Source organism: Haliaeetus albicilla, chromosome 19 (assembly GCF_947461875.1).
Source record: "Haliaeetus albicilla chromosome 19, bHalAlb1.1, whole genome shotgun sequence".
In the NCBI taxonomy this organism is placed as follows: domain Eukaryota; kingdom Metazoa; phylum Chordata; class Aves; order Accipitriformes; family Accipitridae; genus Haliaeetus; species Haliaeetus albicilla.
In genome coordinates this window covers 11,530,870-11,552,316 of record NC_091501.1, presented here as the reverse complement: position 1 = coordinate 11,552,316, position 21,447 = coordinate 11,530,870, and the positions used below count along the sequence as shown (strand labels likewise).

Sequence of the window (21,447 nt, the reverse complement as noted above, 5' to 3'; positions counted from 1 at the left end):
CACCACATTCTGCAGAAGGATCTCACTAATGCAACACTTAACATGAGAATGGATTTCAGAGTCTTTGCTCTTAACAGTCATGGGATTAACTAACTACAACAGGGGAGCTTATGATACAAAAAAATAAAAGCATGAAAATCACTTTTCACTTGTTCTTAGTTGACTTATAAAACACGTCCTTAAAACAGAGTTCAGCTCCTCATAGTTTATGTTCTCTTTGCCCACTATCTTTGCACTACAATCAATTATGAATTTGCAAATCTATAGACAATTCTGAACACTAGCAACTAATAAAAGCCAGAACATTATGACTGTCTGGCAGACTTCAAAAATAAAAATAAAGAACTTATGGAACAGAATCTTTAATTGAGTTAACAATATCTGCAATAAAAGGTAGTCATAATACTGAAAAAAACAACCACATTTGTGTAGCAATGCTATTTTTTGCCCACATCAATTGCTGCATGAAAGATTCATGAAACCTTCTTTAAAAACAGCAAAACTGATGGGGTTTGGGGTGGTTTTTTTAATCCCTGTGATGACATGCAGTGTTTATGACTGGGTTTTATGCACTGACCTGTATGTGTGGCTTCATTTGTTTCCATGTTACAGAGTGAATAACCCCTTGGTTCAGATAATTTAATGTTTGCTGAAGAACACGTGGCGCAACATAGTCTTTTTGCCTGTATTGGTCTAAGATTCTTAAGAGAACCTAAAGAAATGACAAATTGATATTTTTAAATGAAGACTGAAAATTCTCCCTCATGCGTAGACGTGCAGTGCACCTCTTTAGTGAATACATATGGACAGATTAATTAGTTTTACAGCAGACATTCTACTGTTAGTAATCACTGTAATGCCTTTGATCCAAAAATCAGAAATCATTTAAATATCAAGAATCTAATCCTGCAGCATTTATGTACATGTCTACCTTTACTACTAGCCCCACCATGTGATCACTTGTGATTGTAAAGCTTAGATATACTTCAATATTCACAGGCTCACAGTTTACACAGGCCTCGGCAAAACTTGGAACAGATAAGGAAAAGGCACAGTCAGATTTTCCAGCTGGTGGGCTTCTAAATCTGTTAGTGGTGTCTGTGTTCATTTTTTAAGGACAGGCCCCTAAAGAAGACAAATTGCTTTGGAAGAACAGTGATAAGAATAGAAATGCTAAACTAGAAAAGAAAAATAGGTTACCACCTAAATCTGTGAATCAGAAGAGATGCAAAACCCTTAACTTCAATTACCTGTTGTAACCATCAGATAGCATCACCTAGCATGCTATCACAAACTCTATCGCACAAAGCTTCCTTAATACAAAGCCTTGCTCTACGAAGAAAAACCTACAGTACAAAGCCACTAATCTGCACTAATGGCAGATGAACTTTAACTGTTAATAAGTGTAAAGAATTGGCATGTACATGAATAACAATAAGAATCAAGGGCAATGCATAACAAAATAGAGTCATGTATTTTCAGAAGGACAATTCTGCTTCATAATTCTTCACAACATTATGATAAATCTTATTTTAAACATAACTCCTTAATTAGGAGTACTAAGTCTGATCTTAAGTCTTTAATACAATACGCTCCTTGGGTAAGAACTGTCTGTATCTCATATAGACTCTAGCACAATGTCAGCACTTAACAACTGATGAATAAGTGATGAAGGCTTAGTAATGTAATATTCACAATAGAATTCTTACTAACTCTGCAAGGAGACGTGACAAATCAGCATTTAAGAACCAGAAATGGAAGAAATGTGAAGATTGTGCAGTCCATTTATCTTGAAAGCTAAACTGTTGCCTCTGCTACATACCCTAATCTGTTAACAGACAAACTTCAAGTATTTTAAATGACAACTGCCCATGGGAGTCTATTTTTCCACTCAGGAGTTAAACATTGCAAGGAGTTTAGAATATATATTAGACTGTTTCCCTTTTCATTTAATGCTTACAGCCTTACCACAACCATTCCTCTCCTTAGTTCATAACATTTACATACTTACACAGAATTAATATGCTGATGGATAAACTATTCTGTTGTCAGATGGAGAAAAGTCACTGGATGGAGAAAAGTAATTTTGTTTTGCAGACAATCCTGGCATTTTGAAATCTAGGTCAAATTTGACTTGAAGTGACAAAGACAGTGGAAATTTAAACTGTGAGAAGCCTGCAGATGCCATGTCAGGGATGGGATATTTCATCCGGCAGCATGCTGAGGAGCCACATATTCTGGATATACATATTATACAAATGCTTGTCACTTGAAAAACAGCATTCCCAGGTGTTTTTCAAGGTTTACAGGCCAAAAGGAATGAAGAGCCCAGGATCATGAGCAAGACAGTGTACTGCATTCTCCTGGCTTCTTAGGAGCCTGTTTGGAATGTAACCCAAAAGCCTGGACAGACCCAAGAGCTTTAGCTGAGCCAAAAGCCTGGGAACTACCACTCCTAGTCATCTAGTATATGGCAGGCTAAATGAGAAACAGGAGCAGCTGTGCCAAAAACATCCAAGCCTGGGAGCCAGCACTCTCAGGGCTTTCTGGCACCCCGTTGCTATAGCCATTCCACCAAACCAGGGAGATGCTGGAAGTCTGGAAACCCACATTCCCAGGGGCATACAGTTGAGCTCGCAGAAAAACACAGAAAACTCTGACAGGAATTGCCTCTCTTCTATGCAACTTTATCAGAACTGAACTGTCTCTACAACACCATGTTAATCACAAATAAATAGCATTCCACAACAAAAATAATTTCCTTGCAAACTGTGAATTTATGCTATATTTTCATAAAATATGCTTTCCAGGTATAAAATAACTGTTACTGCTGTTCTCTAGACACCTTCTAATTCGCTTGTATCTTTCTGAAATAAAACAGTATCGTTGGCTTACTGTGCCTAAGTTGTTTGCAGCAAAAGCACTTACTAAAAACTGGCCTGAAAATATACCCTTCTATGACATGAGGCCTCTGCATCAACAGTTTTTTCTCTCAGCTATATCTAGAACGTTTACACATGATGGTAATATTGTTTTATCAGCACTAACCTCTTCTGGAAATTTTCCTGCAGGATTTTTTGAATTACTGAAAATTTGTGTTATTATACCTCAGTTGTATGCCACTGAGTCCTAAAGAACTTCACAATCACTGAAAGGAAAACCTGTCTGACTCTGTTCACTTTTGGTTAATGAATGAACTTCGATATGAAGCAATACATTTTTTCAGCCAAAATGATCTAATTCAGAAACAAATGAACAGTACTTGCCTGTTGTATGCCCACAGCATAGGTTTTTAAAAAAAAGTCTGAGAATTCAAAGTATTCTTTAGTTACATTTCCAGGACTTCCATACCTGTAAAAAAAAGAGGACACAGATATTTACATTGTAAGAAATCGACTGTGTCAGGAAAACACAAGGACCCTGAGCAGTCTTCCATCCCCAAAGGAATCTTTTCCCACAGTTTCCTTCTAAGCCATTATTCCCCGTATAATGCCCCACTTCCCTTTTCTTTTCTTAGATTATCATAAGGTACAGTACTACAGTCAAGTAAATATAGCCGCCTTTTTGTCACAAGCACTGTAACTTCCATGTTTATGGATTTCTTTTCAAATCTTGCCCTGCCTTTATATTTGAGAATATAAGCACTTGTAGCTGGATGTAGTAATAAAAAAATAAATAAGTACTTTTCCTGTGGGGCTAGTTTCTTGCCACTTAGAGAATCAAATCATTTCACTAAGAGCTCAGACCAGTGGCTGTGCCAGTGCAAGGCAGAGGGCAGCAGCAGGAAAACCTCTTCAGTGACCATGAGCTGTTCAATCCACTTGTCTAATCGCATCTCGAGTAACGTTACAGATTTGTACCCCAAATTTAGTTTTTAATCTGTTTGTTGTTACCGTTCAAAAAGACGAGCTACAATATGCAATGCCCACTTCTTGCATTTCCACCACACCAGCTCGGGTCTATCATCTTCATCAATTTGCAAAGTCTCCTATAAATAAATACATTTATTTTAAATTGGCTGTGTGTACTGTTGAAAGAAATGATGCTTTAAACATTCCTTGCTGAGTAAACTAATACAAATGCACAAAATTGACTAAAGCTTTGGTTTTGTTAACAGTTACATAACATTCAGGAACTTCCAGATATCTTAATTAGTCAATATAACTGTACGTGTGCAATACCTGTACAATGCCTGTACTTTAAATTGCAAAATTATGCATATTTAAAAAACAGAAACTCTCACATATACTTGAATACTACACAGTAATGTGCACTCTGGCTTAAAAATTAAGCATGACACTAACTCTTCCAAATATATACACCCTGACCTTATACTAATGCAAAAGCTATTAAAAGAATGTTAAGGTTGTGAAATAAATTTCTAAAAAACTTAGGAAATGCCAGTTAATGTTGCACACATAAACAAGAATTTAATCACTATTTTTAATTTGTTCTTCAAGAAATATGAAGGATGGATGAAAGAAAAAGAGGAATGGAGACAAATGATGGGTTTGTGATGAGTTTTTGATTCTTGTTCAAGAGAAATTGGCTAAAATATTTGGAAACTTCCAAAATATCCAGATTGGAGTTTACATGGTGTAACTACCTCAGACAATGAAATTCTGACAGCTTACATGATCTTCCTGCATTTCTGTCAGAAACACCACTTATTCCAAGGATAAGAATCTTAATTAGATGACATCTTAAAAAAAGAACACTTAGAAAATCTTCACACTGACTTTTCCTCAAATGCCAACACACAAATAACAGAGGTCTTTACAAAACTAAAACTTACCGGAGGTACATTTCTATCAATGATAGTACGGAAGATCTCCATCCACTGAGTCATAGTCTGGTTATTCACCAACTGGAGCGGCAATGCATACTGAAACAAGAAAAAAACCCATAGTCATGAAATACTGATTTTCTCTGAAAGTGGTAGATGTTTCTACAGCAGTTAAAACCTCATCCTCCTCAGAATGTAAGTAAAAGTAAAACTAATTAGGTTAGATATCTATACTACTCTAATTGCATCCTTCTTGATACAATTTACAGAGGAATTTCTGAGCAGACACTATGTGAGGAACATTCCTTGATCTGAGAACTTGCTAACTCTCTTTGTTTCTTCCTCTTCTTCACAATAGCCCAACTAACTTTTAGAGACCACAGTAATGTCTGTATTACAGGGTTTGGGTAAACCAATAGCATTTTAGTAAGTGAAATGTACTCCTAATTACTACCTAGCTATTATCTAGTAAATCTTACTTCTCTACAAAATCCAAAGCAAAGTGACAATATTCAGGCAACCTATTGAAAAGTAATATAGGATCTTGGGATCTTTTTAATCCTCCCCCCATCTAATAACAAACTATTTTAGCTTTTTAACCCCCAGTAAGAATTTTCAGGCTGCTCCTTATGTAGGATCTTGTTTCTCATTCTCTAAAAGTACTTCCTCACCAAACTCATCCCTGTAAAAGCCAAACTCATCTCTGTAAAATTCATGTGCCTCAATAAGTAATTTCTGCCAGATCTTCAGAAGATAATGATAAATGCCACCTACTGAAGTGCACTATTTGACAGTTATACTACCATATTCACTACTGACACTTTCAGAGGCCAACTAGCACAATCTAGATACCCATAGAGTTTATATCAAGTTATGTGTGACTTATAAAAACAGGAACATTTCTCCAGTAAGCTTACAGATAGGATGTGCAAAAGTACCTAGTTCATTAAAAATTTAATCTGGGGGATCATATGACCAGTTTTTAAGTAGAAAAACCTATAAAGATCATATTTTTGTAAAAGCTGTTTATTGTACATGACTTTTTCCTATCCAAATTGGTATTCTTATTCAATCACACCCATGAGTGTACTGAAGGGGGTTGTTGTGCCCAGCAAAGTAAAAGTTTTGGTTTTCCTCTACACAGATGCCAACCTGAACAAGAGCATAGAAGATTTTTAAGATTTGTTTCTGAAGCAGTACAGAGTAATGGGAGTTATCAGGCAGAAGCTGGATCATCTGCTGCTGAATCCGAGGCAAAAATATTTGCATTGCTGCTATGAGAGGATCTCGTTCCTCTGCTTTTTTGTATCTGCAAAGGAAACAAAAATGTTGGTCCAGGATCTACACACTGGAGATTCTAATGCCTATTCCCCACCAACAGTTTAATTTCTGTACCCTAAAAAAAAAATAAACTAATATCCAGCACTCACTCATTCACTCTCCCCTCCTCTAGCCCCCATCTCAACAATTTGTGTAAATTCGCTAACCTATAAATAGAGAAATGAAAAACAACAAATGTTACCTTATATAAATGCAGCTATTGGGAGGAAGAACTAATGTTCTTTACTACTGAACTGTCAGCTCACAGGAGCAAGGACTTGAATTTCTCTGACGTTCGTACCAATGCCAAACCCAAGTTGGGTGCTGAACAAATAGGAGTGAACAGCCATTGAAAGGGAAAGACAATTCCTTAGTTTGGAAAAGATTCTCTCTTTTTCCATTTACATTTCTTTCGTGCGGTTTATACAAATGTTTCTAACAACAGATAATTTTTTAAAAAAACATTAGTTGGAGAGCTCACTACACCTCTCCTAATTTACGCTTTGTGGATTTAGACTATCAGGAGGATGGTACAGGTAACAATATGCAATAGGAGTATATGACAATGACAGTAATGTATTCATGACATAAAAGTAGAAAATAATTTGCATTCATATATCCAGCATTTGGGGAATCTTCAAATAAAAGAAGTTATAAACATTTAAGAAATTTTTCACAGATGGGTTAAATCAGATCAAAAGTGTAAAGACTCAAGAAAAAAAATGTCAGTAAATTCATACAGATTATTGCTGGCATCTCTGCTTTCAATTCCCTGCTGATATAAAGATGATGAATAGTTTTCATTTATTTGCAGGAAAGGAAGCATATGACAATTATAAATTCCCATTTTCTATCTGAATTCCTTGTAGAACTTTCAGTGCTCTTAAGAACGTCATTCTCAGTAATCAGCTGAGACTGAAAGTACTGATTCTTCATCTACTGATGGACATCAACTTACTCATAAGTCTTCACCAGCTGATAGAGGCACAGGAGGCTCCCGAGCCAACTCCCACTGTTCTGAGACTGCAAGTAGTAGCCTATCTTGTCCACCACGGCTGTCCAATGGCCAGGAAAGTCATGTTTAATGATAGCACGGAGGCACATTGTCAGCTGGGCTCTAAGGCAGGAGGGAAAAAGAAACACATTATAAGTAAATAAGATCATGGCATAGTGTTTAATATTGAATGATAGATCTCAAATCTTGGTTTATTGGCCACAATATATATATTACATCATAAGTATCATACATATTACGACAGCACTGAAAGAGTTCTGGGAAGTGGCAGAGGAAAAGCAAGAAAAAAATCCCAGGGGATTTAACTTTAAGGAAGAAAATGATTTCAGAACATTTTAGCTACTTTTCTCCCTTCCTCCTCCCTCTCCACACCCATGAGGCAATATCTGAAAACAATTAATTGCTCATGAAACCAGCTAGCTTTGTACTTTGAAGATGAATGTTTATACTTCTATGCACTTAAGAAGCTGAAAGCAACCACAAAAACACAAATTTGTACATTTTTATTAAACAATATTGGCCTGTGTTATGATCCAAGCCAGAGGTTCCTCATGAAATTACAATTTTCCTGCGATCCGCTAGAACAGCACTTTCTCAACCTCCGAAGCATATGGCAGAGCCAATTAGGTAAAAACATCTTATCATTCCTCTCCCTCCACACACTTTTAGATGCCACTCACAACAGTGAGGCAAGACAGGATTGTTAGTTGACTAAAGTGAGGTGTGATTAAAAAAGCTGAGCAGCACTGAACTAGAAGCTGTAAAAAAATACTCTTGGTTCCACTAAGGAATAATGAAAAAAAAAAAAAATGTCTGCACAAAATATTAGTTCTTCTATATTTAGTTTTCCTTGGGTACCCTCTTGCAGTCCATTACATAAGGAGCCACTATTACAAAGTAGTTCAGTAAGGGGCCCTCCACCTACTGATCCTTTTAGCTTTGTACAAACCTGCCGTCCCCCTCAAGCTTTTGGAGTTGGTGCTTGTTGCTGAGTTGGTTCCTCCTCCCACTTTGTTCTCACAAGCGAACAGTGCAAAATATCAGTATTACAACATCAGACTAGTTCCAGTAAAGCTTCTTTGACTTTTTTAACCTCTGACAAATCTACAAGTTTAGCCAGTATTTAGAAACTCTGCACTTTATTCCAAGTGATTGTCCTGGGTCTTCAACAATCCTTTTAGATGTAGATTGTCATTGTAATTTTGAATATCAGGTTATGAAACGATGCCTGAACTAGTTTGCAAAACACTCTTCAAACTTCCATTACTTTGTGTTCTTTTGTATAAACTTAGCCTTGGTATTTATGACATGATGGCAGGGGAAACTACATGCCTTTATCACAGAAAGAACACAGGCTTCCTTACCTTGTAGCACAACCTTGGCAAGGAGAACCTATCTCTTTCAGTGGAGATACTAATCATCTGCATCAGAGCGTGTTAGAAAAGCTGAACTGGAAACGATGACTTCGTTCTTTTTCTTGTCTCAGTACAGGACCATTTATACCCTAAGCATTTCTGGCAGGTGTTTGTCTAATCTATTCATAAAGACCTCCAGTGACAGCAATGCCATAGCAGTCTAATGCATTCTGGTGTTTCATTTTTTTTTAAAAGTGTTTTCTCTAATCCCAATTTCAATCTGTAGTCAATCACTCCTCTTCTGGATATGACTACTGACAAAAAGACATCTTTGGGCACCTAGCTGGTGGAGAGGAGCAGGAGAGAAGAGGAAGATTTTCCTCTGGTTTTCAAAGATGAACATCTATACACTACAGCCTAATACCATCCTATCAGCCTCACTTTAATTAGAGTGGTGAACAACCATACATTGTAGTACATCTGTGAATCTTAACTACTCTTCCAGCAAAAAGAAAATAGCATTTCTTCACTCTTTTAACATCTTAAAACCAAGAATGCCAATACACATTTAAATACTGGGCTTACATATAAAAATTGCAAAAGTTACTGAGAAAAGGGCTACTAGGAAAAAGAAAATAGACCTTGGGCAGTATTTCTCTGAATGGTTAATTCTGTATTGCAGAGGGCCCTCTACACTATCTGCCCTGAATCAGCCAAATAGACAGGCTGTCACTACAGTGAGTGGTATAAGACACTTTAAACATCACAGGGCTCTTAGCCGGGTTACTACATTTTTGAAAAACAAGTGCACATAAATATGTTAAAATTTATTATTATTACATTTTCAAAACAAGTACTTGCTTCATCTCCCAAGAAACTGAGATTCTCACACTAACTACATCCAGACTGGTAGGTCTGAAAACTTGAGCTACAGAAATACCTCTACACAATGTAAAGTACCTCACTAAGTCAGGAGAACGAATTATTCCTTCTACAATGTTATCACGAATCTGCTGACGATCATTTTCATGAATGTTGAATGGAAATACTGCTTCTCCAGGAGGTGGTTCACGGTCCGGCCAGTACTGTGTCACCATGTTCTTCAGGTAAATGGCAGCTAAGTATAAACATTGGGGAAATAATAATTTAATGCTAACACATCTCCACATTACTCTGTGCTCAACATGTGAGTATAGTTGAAAGTAGAACAAAGAGTTGAAAAGACAACTGAAAACCACTGCATGAGTTCTTAACAATTATAGGCACTAAGCATAGCTGAGTCAGAAAACCATTTTTTTAATGATTCCACACAAAAATCAGGCTCAGCTGCCTGGTCCTAAACAGAATAGGATAGTACTTCAGTCAGCTTCTATTGGGGCACATTCTTTATTACAGCAGTCTTCCATATGGACATAATATTCCATCGTTGTAAACAAGCAAACAAAAATCTACTAATCTGCACTTTTACTGATCCCTAAAACAACTACTCAAACTCAGTAAGTGAAGTTTTGGAAGGCTCATGTAAACAAATCATTGCACCCACAATGCTTGGGACACTCTGCTTGGGGAAATGGCCAGTATGAAACTGGCACGGGGCCTACTTTCTATTCAGACAGAAATGTTTGTTGTGAATTCCCTAAGCTTTATCTCACTATTAGGATTTCCCATAATCCCTTAGAATTGTTCCCTTCTGTCTCACATGAAAAACCATGAAAAATAAAGTTAATCTTCAGCTGAAAACAAAGCAGCCTTTATGCCTCAGTACTGAAATGCCTGTAGGCATTCTTTAGGAAACATAGGAAATATGGTGTAAGACATTAAAGGAATGTTCTTAATAAACTCTTATCCACGTACTATTTCAGTTGATGACTAGATAGAGTTTTAAAGCATAAATAAGATATCCTTGGGTACAATCATTTTTCTTGGTGATGACAAATTACGAAGTATGAAAACATGTAGTTTGTAAAATATTTTATAGGAGCAAGAGGAAAAAGAGTTTATTGTCTATGACATGCCAGAATATTCAGACAAGAAACAGGTCCAGAAAGACCAGCCCAAGACTTTAATTTACTTCGTCCACAGATCTTGTTGTTATTCAAATTCTTGGCTTTTAAAAAATTCCCAGGGAAATATGTTGACTTACAAATGTAACTTAAATGTGCTTTTCTATTTTATAGCCCTACTCTGTAAAAATATTTAAAAATTAAACAAAAATTTTAAAAATTATGCTCTACATACTTGGTTTTTTCCCTGAATGATACTGAAATGAGAGATTAATTTATACAAATGACCTTATGGAGTCCAGATTAAGCATCAAACTTCACTACAGAATGGTTTAACAATGCATTCAAAGTTGGATTATCTTTGAAAAAATAAATGCCAGCATGACAAACAGCATATGTCAGCATGCCCCAAGGCACTCAGGGGATTAATAGGATCTGTATAAAAAAAACAAAAGTGCTTCTATGGGAAATGCTGTTCCATAGGATAAAATCAGAGCTGTGGATGAAACAGTATTCATCAATTTCTTGAAAAAGCTGAATATTTTCTGTATCTGTCAAAAATATTGTATAGGAGTAGTTAAAATAGATTATGAGAATTTAGAATCTGATCTTACACAAATATACACTCAAAAGTTAACTGCATCACCACACTTGAACTCACACACACAGCTGGGCAATCTTTCTAGACATGCTCAGACTATAAATTTATAATTTATCAGTGATGTGACCCTCCTTCATATCTACTTTTGTGAGCAGACACCATAGATACTGACTAAGCATATGTGACTACCCTTGACGTAGGGAAATATGGGGTGTTTTTTTCATTCTTCAGAAACTTACATTTTTTCCAGGAAATGGGATTCAAATACAGAAATGTGCATTCAAATGAGATCCACTTTCTTCTAAATTCCCATTTGTCTTGGCATCACTACTTCTTCACCACCAGGAGAAAGAATACCTAAGGCTCCCTGGGTACTCAGTTTTGAGGAGAAATCATTCTCTTTTCATATCAGTATCACAGCAATCCAGTAGGGATCACTACAAACACAGGGAAGCCAAAGCAGGACTCCACCTTATACCCATTGTTTTATCTGACCCTCATGCAGGAAAGAAACGGCAAAGATAGATCCTCTTCATTTCCACATTCAGGACAAACTTGAACTTACTTACACTGCAACAGCTCAATACTCTGTTGAAATAACTAACAGACTGACTTTCTACTGAAAGAAAATGAAACAAGAAATTTATCTCACCTGCTTGACGCACTGGAAATTCAACTTGATCTGATACTATGATTTGCAGTAGACTTGGAGCAAAATTGATGATCTTATATGACTGAAATACATATAAAACACAGTTAGCAAATCACTATGTTTAAAGAAGACTGTATTACCAAAAGCTGAATAAGAAACTCAAACTAAGGACTTTGCAGTGTTCTTATGAAGTATGAAAGGTTTTAGCACTTGGATTTACCCAGATCTGCAGCAATCCAAATAATTACTTGTAAAAGCTGAGCGTATAACAGCACATGGGTGGCATAAGTAATGTGACAAGGCTCTCTATTAGAGATTAGTGATAATGAATATTTAAATAATTCTGAGAATGCATAATGAGAAGCACTACAGATCTGTCTTTGAATTATTTAACTAGCCTCATAAATCAAATGAATATTGACACGCTTCATCAATACATACCATTTATTTGCAAAATAGATTGTGGTATAACAGCAATACTGAATTTTGAAGAGATTAAGAGAACCATTTAAAATTATTTTCAAGTGTAAACAGCATCTGCCTTAGCCATATATTTATACAGCTACCTTTTAACGAACTACATGTATAGTGCATCTTAACAGAAAAATAAAAACCAGGGAAACACAGTGGAATAACCATCTTTAATTAAAATCAAGTGTAGACAAATAACATTTCAAAACCCACAGCCTTCCTCGGAACTTTTCAAACACTACATCAGCCATGCAGCTGAAGAATTTCAAAGAGAAAACAATGCTCACTGAACTTCTGAGCAAAGCACGCCAGATTTAAAAGATGTGAAAATCTGATAGCATTATGCTGCTGTCATTCAACGGGGTCCTCCAATGTGAAGAATCGTTGACTCAGCGTGGTGCAGTTACTGCTAAGCCTTGGCAGCGTCAGTAGTTACTAGTAGGTCAGATCTTTCATCACCTAGATCCATGTGCTTTATGTTCAAAGAGAGATGTTTCTTGGGGCTAGATGGCATAAGTTTTCTTTATTTCACCTTTTATAGTATTTCTTTCCAACCAGATTATGCCTGGCAGCTCTGTGGTTGCGTTCAGAGCTGTGCTTCAAGTACAAGTATACTACATCATCCCATAAACTTTGCCTCATTCTAAAGCTGTGAAATAAGCGGTACATTCTACTCTTCATGTACCCAGTTCCTTGAGCTAACATTTCCGTAATGAGGTAAAATTACATTGCTTTCATGATGCCTAAGTGTAACAGCTGCATCACAACACTATCATTCAATAATTTTACCAAATCACTTAACTTTCTGACCCTCATTTTACTCATTATAATGATAGTGTATTTCTAACCTACTCTATGCTCAGAGACTCATTTGATGTTTACAGAGTAATCTGAGATCTCAGATAAAAGCAGTAATGGCAAATCAAAAGCATACTCTCCTGCAATTCCCTTCTCTATAAACTTTAATTATCTGTAAGAAATGCTCCAAATAGAGTAAAAGCTGTAACAGACAGCACAGGAACTCCATTTATCTACAGACATGCTGAAATACCAGCTTTCAACATCAACTGGTTGAAGCATACTGGATTCCAAAGATCACCTTTTAATCAAGTATCCTGGAGCCCAAAGCTTGCCCTTCAGCCCCTATTGGACAGAATCTGTACAGCGTTGGTGTGTTCTTATGGGGGCTGCAGTAGGCTGCAGCATCCGCCAGCACTCAGCACCCAACGCCGAGGGAGATAGGGAAAGCATAAGGAATCCCAGCAGCACAGAAAACCAAAAATGCGTGCAAACTCCAATTGTCTTTTTTCTTCTAAACAGTGCCAATATGCTGTTCTCAGACCCAATCTACACACAGCTTTTACTACTATAAACACACTGATTAAGAATGCAACCTTTTGGGGGCTTGTTTTGTTGTTGTTGTTGTTGTTGTTTTCCTGCAGTAATCCTACCAGTATCACATTTAGGGTGGACACAGTGATAACAGCATAAATTATTTCCTTTTCTCTGTGCAAACAGCTTTTACTGAATCTACATGAAAGTCACTGCTACTCCAGGAAGCCTTATTGGTACCACTTGTGCTGGCATACAACTGCTATCCCTGAAGTTTTGCCAGGATACATACAAATACGGTTATTTGGCCTGCACAGCAAATCCTCTCAGCAAGTGCCTGGAGTGACAAAAGACGTGTTACGCAGAAGGTACGTGCAGTGTCTCAGGGGGGGCCCCATCCCTACCAGCACACTGCTATGAGGGTTTCTTTACACTTTACATAATGACACCTCTAAAGAGATCTCAGGGACACAGTATCGAGCTCCCACTAAATCCTTCTACTCCATACTATTGTCATTACCATAATTCACATTTTTACATAGCTTTGTTTTCTACTCATTATCAGAAACATGAACACTGTAAAGATCAACAGAGATTGTGTGCCCGTTTTAGAAACAGGACACCCGATTCTGTTGTATTTGTGAGGCTCAAATACTATCCTGTTCACTTGTGCAGCAACAAACCCGGTCAGGAAAACTACACGCCGCTTGCAATTTTTAGAACAGAGGACGTTTTAAAAAGCTGCACGCAGCAACATTTTTTCCTATACCAGCACATTCTCGTTGGTTTAGCTGTCATGCTAATTGTGATCTTGGGATGTATCCTTTCCCTGCCTTGCTCAGGAAACCATACAACAGGCTCCTGAACACCACCAAGTAAAGCTGTACATATCACACCAGCAGGTGCAGAGCAATTGTCAGGTGTGCCCCGTGTAAATGGAAAGAGACAAGAAAGAGACCTCAGAGATGGATGAGGTCAGCAAGACAGTTATTTTTGTTTTTATAGCTGCACCCAAACTTTTACAAAGGGAGAGCAGGAATATCCTCAGTCTCACAGAAGGAATGGAAAGCTATCTGCTGATTTTGAAGAGTCGTGCCCAGGAGCCGCAGGGAGGCACCAGATGGCTGAAAAAGACCTTCGGCGCAGCTCCCGTAACACAGCACGCTGCTTTGTGCAGTTGGTGAATAATTACATTGCCTTGAATTCACATTGTTGTGATCTGGTAAAACTTTCTATGAAGGTGCTGATCAATGTGAGTGTATGTTTGTATTGAAGGAGAAAGTAAAGGGTTTTGAAAAATAAACTTTCACTAAGTACTTACAAAGAATATTTTAAAGCTGTGTAAAACACATACTGACTGCTCTTGCATGGATCACGGATCAGAGCGTTTATGCTTAAAAAAAACCCCCTCATTTAATTGCCATTAGGATTAAGAGGATGGGATACAGCAGTGTGCAAGGCTAGCAGCTAAACTAGGAGAGGCATACAGCACTGGTAAGATACAATTAGGTAAATTTACAGCAATGGAGAAGAGATGCGTATGTCCCCCTGCATCTTGTTCCATCTGTGTCCAGTGTCTCAGGATCTGTGCACTGCACTTGTACAGCTTTCTGCACTGTGTCCTTTCACCTTTGGCCTAACATGTATTCTTCCCTGCCTTGGCATCACAGCTCCAGCCTTCAAAAGATGAGAGAATACATCATTTTTTGCCTATTTCCTCTTCCATTTGATTAGGTATAAAACCGATGACACCCAAGAAAGCCTCAGATAGGCCACTGAAAAACAGCAAGATGAACACCGTCACATGTAAAGGACTAGAATGCGAGGAGATGTAAGCAGGAAAAATATATAAAAATTTTCCCAAATGGATCCTACTGAAGCAAATACTTTTCACATCTGACATTCAGATTTGGGTCCCAGGTTATCATGCATTATATACTACTAACTTCATTTCAACGAGCATTATTCTTGTGTCTTGCTTGCTGTCGCGTTTAAAGCCCACAGCAAGCGACTGCTCCATAATCACATCTGTCAGTAACCTTCTCACTACACTGATGGCAACCACAGTGGCTGAGTGCAGAACGGCACTGGAAGGTGCTTCTTCCCCTGCAGAACAGCAGGACAATCTAGGACAATGGATATGGAAAACTGGAGCCTTCCCTCAGGTTCTGCAAGCGAAGCCAAGACCATCCTTCTCCACCAGCAGTAAACATCTTTCTCTGTACCTCTGAATCCAACTACTGCACATAAAAATTGCTGAAAAATCAAGGCACTACATCTTTGTTTGCAAAGACAAAGATACAGAAGAAATTTGTACCTTGAATACATATGCAATTAACTGTTGACAAAGATTATTTTAAGGCTTACGTACATTTGACCTGGATGCTCAACTACCCAGTTTACTAAGGTTTATTTTCTGTTTCCTGTGCATTGAAAATGTGTTACTTAGAAATTCCATCAGTATTTGTCACACTCAGGAATATTTTTGCAGTTGTTAATAGTATTTTCTCCCTTGTTTTTTCACACTGTCAGTCACAGACAGTTGTTAAAACAAGCTAGAACTTCAAAAGACACTTTCTTCTTTCCCTGTCTACATGCAAAGGTATTGTTTGGGGAGGGGAAAACACACAGTGTTTTCATACACAGTGAAAATAAGCATATGTAAGAACCTACCTGAGCTTCTTTCCCCTGTGGGTTCTGCTGCCCAATTCATCCAGTCTCAAACTCCACTTTCCACAGAACTTCTAATCATGCAAGTCAACCTCTTCATCAAATTGGTCTTCAAAACAAATACCTGAGATTCATTCCGCTAGTTAACAACACGTGCCTATTGTCATTTTCAGAGTGGCCTTAAGATCCCTGCCTACTATGGCAGCCAGCTCAAAGACATGGGGATATGGAAGGAAGACCAACTTTATTCCAGAGTCTTCTGCTTTCGGGCAACCTTCTCACTGTTCTTTCTCTTCTTCCTCTTCTTCCAGCACTGCTACTCAGTGCCCATCAAAGCCAAATTCTGAAACTCTGTCCTTCTCAATATTTAAACAAACAGCTGTATTTCTGCAACTGTGTTATTTTCCCCTTTGTTACAGGCCAAAGAAATGTATTACAGCAGGTTGAGCCAATGAAGATTAATGCATAAAAACTGTCTGGTAATCTTATCTGAATTGGAATCAGAATGACTTTGTATGTTCACATAATCAGACAGTACATTCCACAACACTCCAAGAACTGGCACATGAAAGCAGTATTTAGCTACTTAAGAAAAAACCAAACCAACCCTAAAACCAACAGAAGTCCCTGAAGTCCATAAGACAGACCTAACGAGCCAAAGCCTACAAAAGAACAGATATCAAAGTTGCATAGAAATTGCATATCTTTTTTGGCATGATAGTTGACTGTTCTAATAAGTACAGTATGAGTGATAGATATGATCATAAAGTGCACACCGATTATGATGTGACAGCTGACAAAAAATGGGGGGGGGGCACAAAAGAAAAAGAGGGGGATGGAAAGATGTGTACACTTAGAAAATCAACAAGCTAAAAGGGAAATGACAGCAGTTACATGATAGAGATTACTGACCTGGGAGGAAATTACTGCTCTAGTTTATCAAGAATCACATTTCAGATAAATCCCACACTTAATTTGTGTTTAGGTCACCGAAAGAAGTGAAGTTTGTTCATGACTCAGAAGAAGCATGCATCATCCAAGGAGAAAGATCAGAAAAATCCTACAAAGAACTGAATGATCTTTAGAACCGCACCAACAGAAATGGAGCAGGGTAATAGGACAAAGTACCTGGTCGTGCACTCAAGGATAATAGGAATTTCTACTAAAAGCTTGAGGTTTCTTAATGAGGAACAACCATACGATAAAAGGACCTTGGTATATTAAGTGATAAGAAATATGTAGATATTGGACATGAAGAAGATAATTGTAGTTTTAGGATGTATCAAATGAGGTATTAGTGGCATTGAGCGTGAGACTTCCTGGAATGCTACAAACACAAATGACTAGATTGCACAAGGAAGATTAATTCAAAGGGGAAACAAGCGCGGAGAAGAGCTGTGCTCTCCTATGATTAGATCTCATAAATTCAGTTTTATGGCAAGAGAAAGGAAATACAGCCTGTTGAGGCTAGGAAAACAGGCCAGTAGGGATCAGCCTTTGACAAATATGTTAGAGAGGGTACCAAGAAACCTATTCTAGTTAAGAAGTAAGATTGGCACAAATGGATATAAATGGACAAATGGACCATAAATTAATCTTGGCTGAAAACCAACACTTGTTTCTAGCTGCAGGAGGAAGAAAATTCATAAACAGCCTTCCAGTAGCTATAATAAGGGCAAAAAATAAAGGAATCTTGCTTCCATTTCTGAATGCAGTTAGATGATAATCCAGAAGGCAGACAGCAACTTCATTGATTTAGCTCTATCTTTACACAGGTGCAGGAACATACAGAAGAGAAAGAGACATTTTCAAACAGGCTGGGACTTTTTACAGGCAGGCAAGCTTTCATTTATTTGAACTCCATTCCCCACGCTCTACACTGTAAGCAAATTATGGAGTTGGGACTATTATTGTTCTAAAGGACTCTGTATTGGTACCAGCAATGAGGTGCCTACAGAGAGGTGCTATATTGGTAGACTAATAGGATTTATACTCTCTGGGAAGCTCCTGTCTCTACCTGGATTCAAACTGGAAAGCAAATGTACACGGCAGATGGGCTAACACAAGAGAAGTTTTACCTCAGCACCCATTAGCGTGTATCAGGAGCAGCATCACTTCAACTGTTGCACAGAATAAAGGTAACCCCTGTTCTGTTTGGCCAAGTGTTGTATTACCACTTCAAGTACTTATTGTTGGAGGGTTTTCTGTTTGGTTGGTGGATTCATTCCTTTGTTAGAACAAGATAAATGCTAGAACAACATCTGGATTCCAGTACTTGCAGGAACACAGTGACATGTCAACACTATCATTAGATACATGGGAGTCTGACATGTCGCTTTGAAGTTTTGCTTCAAAAGCACTGAAAGGCTTCAAGATGTCAAAGGCCCACGTTAAGTGACATTCCTCAGGAGCACTTTTGTTCCACTCATCCAGAGTCATGTCAAACCCAGCACTGCATCAGTACATTATGTCAGTCAGATACATCGTGCTTCATTTAGTAACAGGAAGCCTACACAGTAATAGGTATGTCTTAATTTCAAGATTCATTCTTTGTAAGTTAGAAAAGAGAAAATGTGTCAGCTATTTTAAATAAAATTCTGTATCTCAACCTGTTCTCAAGAAATATACTTGCACTCTTGAAACTAAAACCTGTGTCCTCCATGAGAACTACATTATCCATCACTTGAACTTAAAACATGTTACAGATCTCAAAACGCTTTCAAAATTTTTCCTGAGCTTCACAGTACTTATCGGTGATGTTAAAACGACAGCACTAGGAGCAGGACCCAGGAATCCAGACAGCTGCCTCTTTGTTCTGAGCCTGCCAAACATGCAGCAGTTTATTACTGTAGTTTTGACGCCTGCGCAACAGGCTGCTGACAAATATTTATAATTTCCTTCTCACTCCTTAATAGAGGGGATAAAAATAGGTACTGATGGATTTTTAAAGTAACTATGCCAAATAAAAAGTTTTGCACTTTTATCTAACTGTCCCCCAAGAGCATTCTCAATGTCCAGCGCTTAATCCACTGATTTACTAAAGGAACTTGTCAACTGCTAAAGCAAGGATTAGCTATACCTAATTCAGAAGGAGTTTTAAGTTGCCTAAATAGAAAATTAAGCCGGACGAGCAACCCTGAAGTAGGAGTAATTCCTGACGGCCAATTCTCATCGACTGTTTTGTTAACACACCGTCACAGTAAAAAAATCCAAGTCCTCCAACGGAACTGATCAAATGTCCCATCGAAGCATAAAGGTTAAAGCTCCATTAGTGCCGTGCAAGGGAACCTTCTCTTTTTTCAAATGTCCAACTGGAGACTGCGGTCACGGCGCATGCTGCCACGACGTTAACTGTGGGATGCTGCGATAAATACTACCCATAAAAATCTAACGCCTTCCTCCAAGTTTTACTCGGCATGCTGCTGAACGGGACAAAATGAATGCCCGCCCGGGAGTCACTGCTGCCTATCACCTGTAAGGGCGAGAGAGAGATCTGAGCAGAGCCCAGCTCAATGTCACGCCTTCCAGCGCCACACACCGAGCGGCAGCGCTCAGGCCACGCCGAGGACCAGGTCGCCGCGCTTCGCTTCGGTACGCCCTGCTCGCAGGGTCACAAAATTCAGGACAAGCTCGCCTGAGGGCGGGCAGCGATCCCGCCCAGCCGCCCGGCACCTGCGGCGCGGACCGGGGGCCGCGCTCCCACCCCCCCCGGCGGCTCCCTCCGACTGCCGGCAGGTCTCGCAGCGGCAGACCCCGCCGCGGGGGTCCCGGCAGCCGGACCGGGCCGGCCCTGCCTCCCGCGTTGCCAGGCCGCCCTCGCCCGGCCCCGCGGCCGAGCGCCCGGGCCGGCGGCTGACAGCCGGCGCGGAAGGGCCCGCTCCGGCGGCGGGGAGGGGGAGGGAGGGGGGATGCCGCCGCCGCCGCCGCCGCCCCCCGGCCCGGCGCCGCTTTCCGCTGCATCCCGCGCGGGGGGGGAGGGCAGCGGCGCGGGGACCCGCGTCCCACAGCCCCTCGCTGCGGAGGGAGCGGGCGCTCCCGGCGCGGAGGAGGGGGCGCGCCCCGACACCCCCGCCCCTGCCGGCGGGGCCGGACGGCCCCGTGCGGCGCGGCGGCCGAGGTGAGGCGAGGCGAGGCGAGGCGCGGCGGGGCGGGGGCGGGGCAGGCCGCCGGCGGGTACCGGCCGGGTCCGTCCGCTCCCCTCACCTGATTGAGCTCGTTCTCGGCGGCGATGCGCAGCTTGGGGTCTATGGTGCCCTTCAGAGCCTGGATGATCCTGTTGGGATCCATCTTCCCCTTCCCTCGCCGGCGGGCAGCGCTTCCCCGGGGGCAGGAGGAGGAGGAGGAGGAGCCGCCCCCGCCGCTAGCGCCGCCGCCGCCCCCCCCGTGCCACAATCCCAGGCTCGTGTCCCCCACCCCCCCCGGTCCCTCTCCAGAGCCATTCACCGGTTTGCGACAGCGGGGTATCGGGAAACGGGCGCCGCTTTACGGCCGCAGCGCCGCCTTCTGGCTCGGCGCAGAGATCGGCGAGAGGTGGCCGCCATCTTGTTGTACGGATAACAGTCGGCGGGGATGGCTCGCAGCGGGCGGGGTTAGGGAGCGGTTTCCGAGGCCGTGGCTGCCTGGAGGTGGCGGCCATGTCGCCGTACGGAACGGAACGCCAGGTGCGGTAGGCCGCCGGGCCCCTCTCCCTGAGGCCGCTGTCCTGACGGAGCGTGTGCGGCTGCTCCTCCTCCGCAACCTCCGCATCCAGGGCCGCCTGCCCCGCGTCCCATCCCTGCAGACAGCGGCAAGAGTACTCGGCTGGTAGCGAGCCGTCGCTGTCGTGGCGACGGAGGGGAGGCCGGGCCCTGCGGCACAGGACGCCGGCGGGGAGCAGGCCCGGGCAGCCGCGGCGGCGAGGGGACGGCTAGAGCTAGGCCAAGGGAGGCTGGGGCCCGGCCCTGTTGTGTCGAGGTCCCTCCGTCCATCGCTGCGTGCTGGCCTCTTCCACCTTGCACTGAGCGACAGCGCTGGCTAGGGCGCACCGCTCCCGCAGACATCTGGTCGCCCGACCCACGGGATGCTTCCAGACCCTCCGCGCCCGCCGTCTTTGCCAGCGCATACTTTCACCGCACTTAAAAACCCTCCTAGTTTTCTTTCTTAATAGTTTACTCCTTTTCCCAATAGTTTTCCAGCTTGCGCAGCGGCCTCGATTGTTCTGTATTTGCTACCACGCGAGTTGTTTGCGCGAGAATTAAAGTGA

At 40.8% G+C, this 21,447-nt stretch overlaps 1 protein-coding gene across 2 annotated transcripts in view; it reads right to left on the bottom strand.

Annotated features, from left to right (window-relative positions):
* Positions 1-20,870, bottom strand: part of IPO8 (importin 8) — a 46,867-nt gene extending 25,997 nt beyond the window's left edge. The window contains exons 1-10 of one of the 2 annotated variants that reach the window (XM_069807622.1): positions 20,409-20,528; positions 16,209-16,314; positions 11,733-11,814; positions 9,437-9,593; positions 7,065-7,223; positions 5,939-6,095; positions 4,796-4,885; positions 3,894-3,988; positions 3,267-3,351; positions 578-712 (exon numbers count right to left, since the gene is read on the bottom strand). In XM_069807622.1, the coding sequence (XP_069663723.1) occupies positions 578-712; positions 3,267-3,351; positions 3,894-3,988; positions 4,796-4,885; positions 5,939-6,095; positions 7,065-7,223; positions 9,437-9,573 (858 nt within the window). In that variant the 5' untranslated portion in view covers positions 9,574-9,593; positions 11,733-11,814; positions 16,209-16,314; positions 20,409-20,528. Of the gene's footprint in view, positions 1-577; positions 713-3,266; positions 3,352-3,893; positions 3,989-4,795; positions 4,886-5,938; positions 6,096-7,064; positions 7,224-9,436; positions 9,594-11,732; positions 11,815-16,208; positions 16,315-20,408 lie in introns of both variants that reach the window. The other variant, XM_069807620.1, reaches the window with a different exon arrangement.
* Positions 20,871-21,447: the final 577 nt, after the last annotated feature.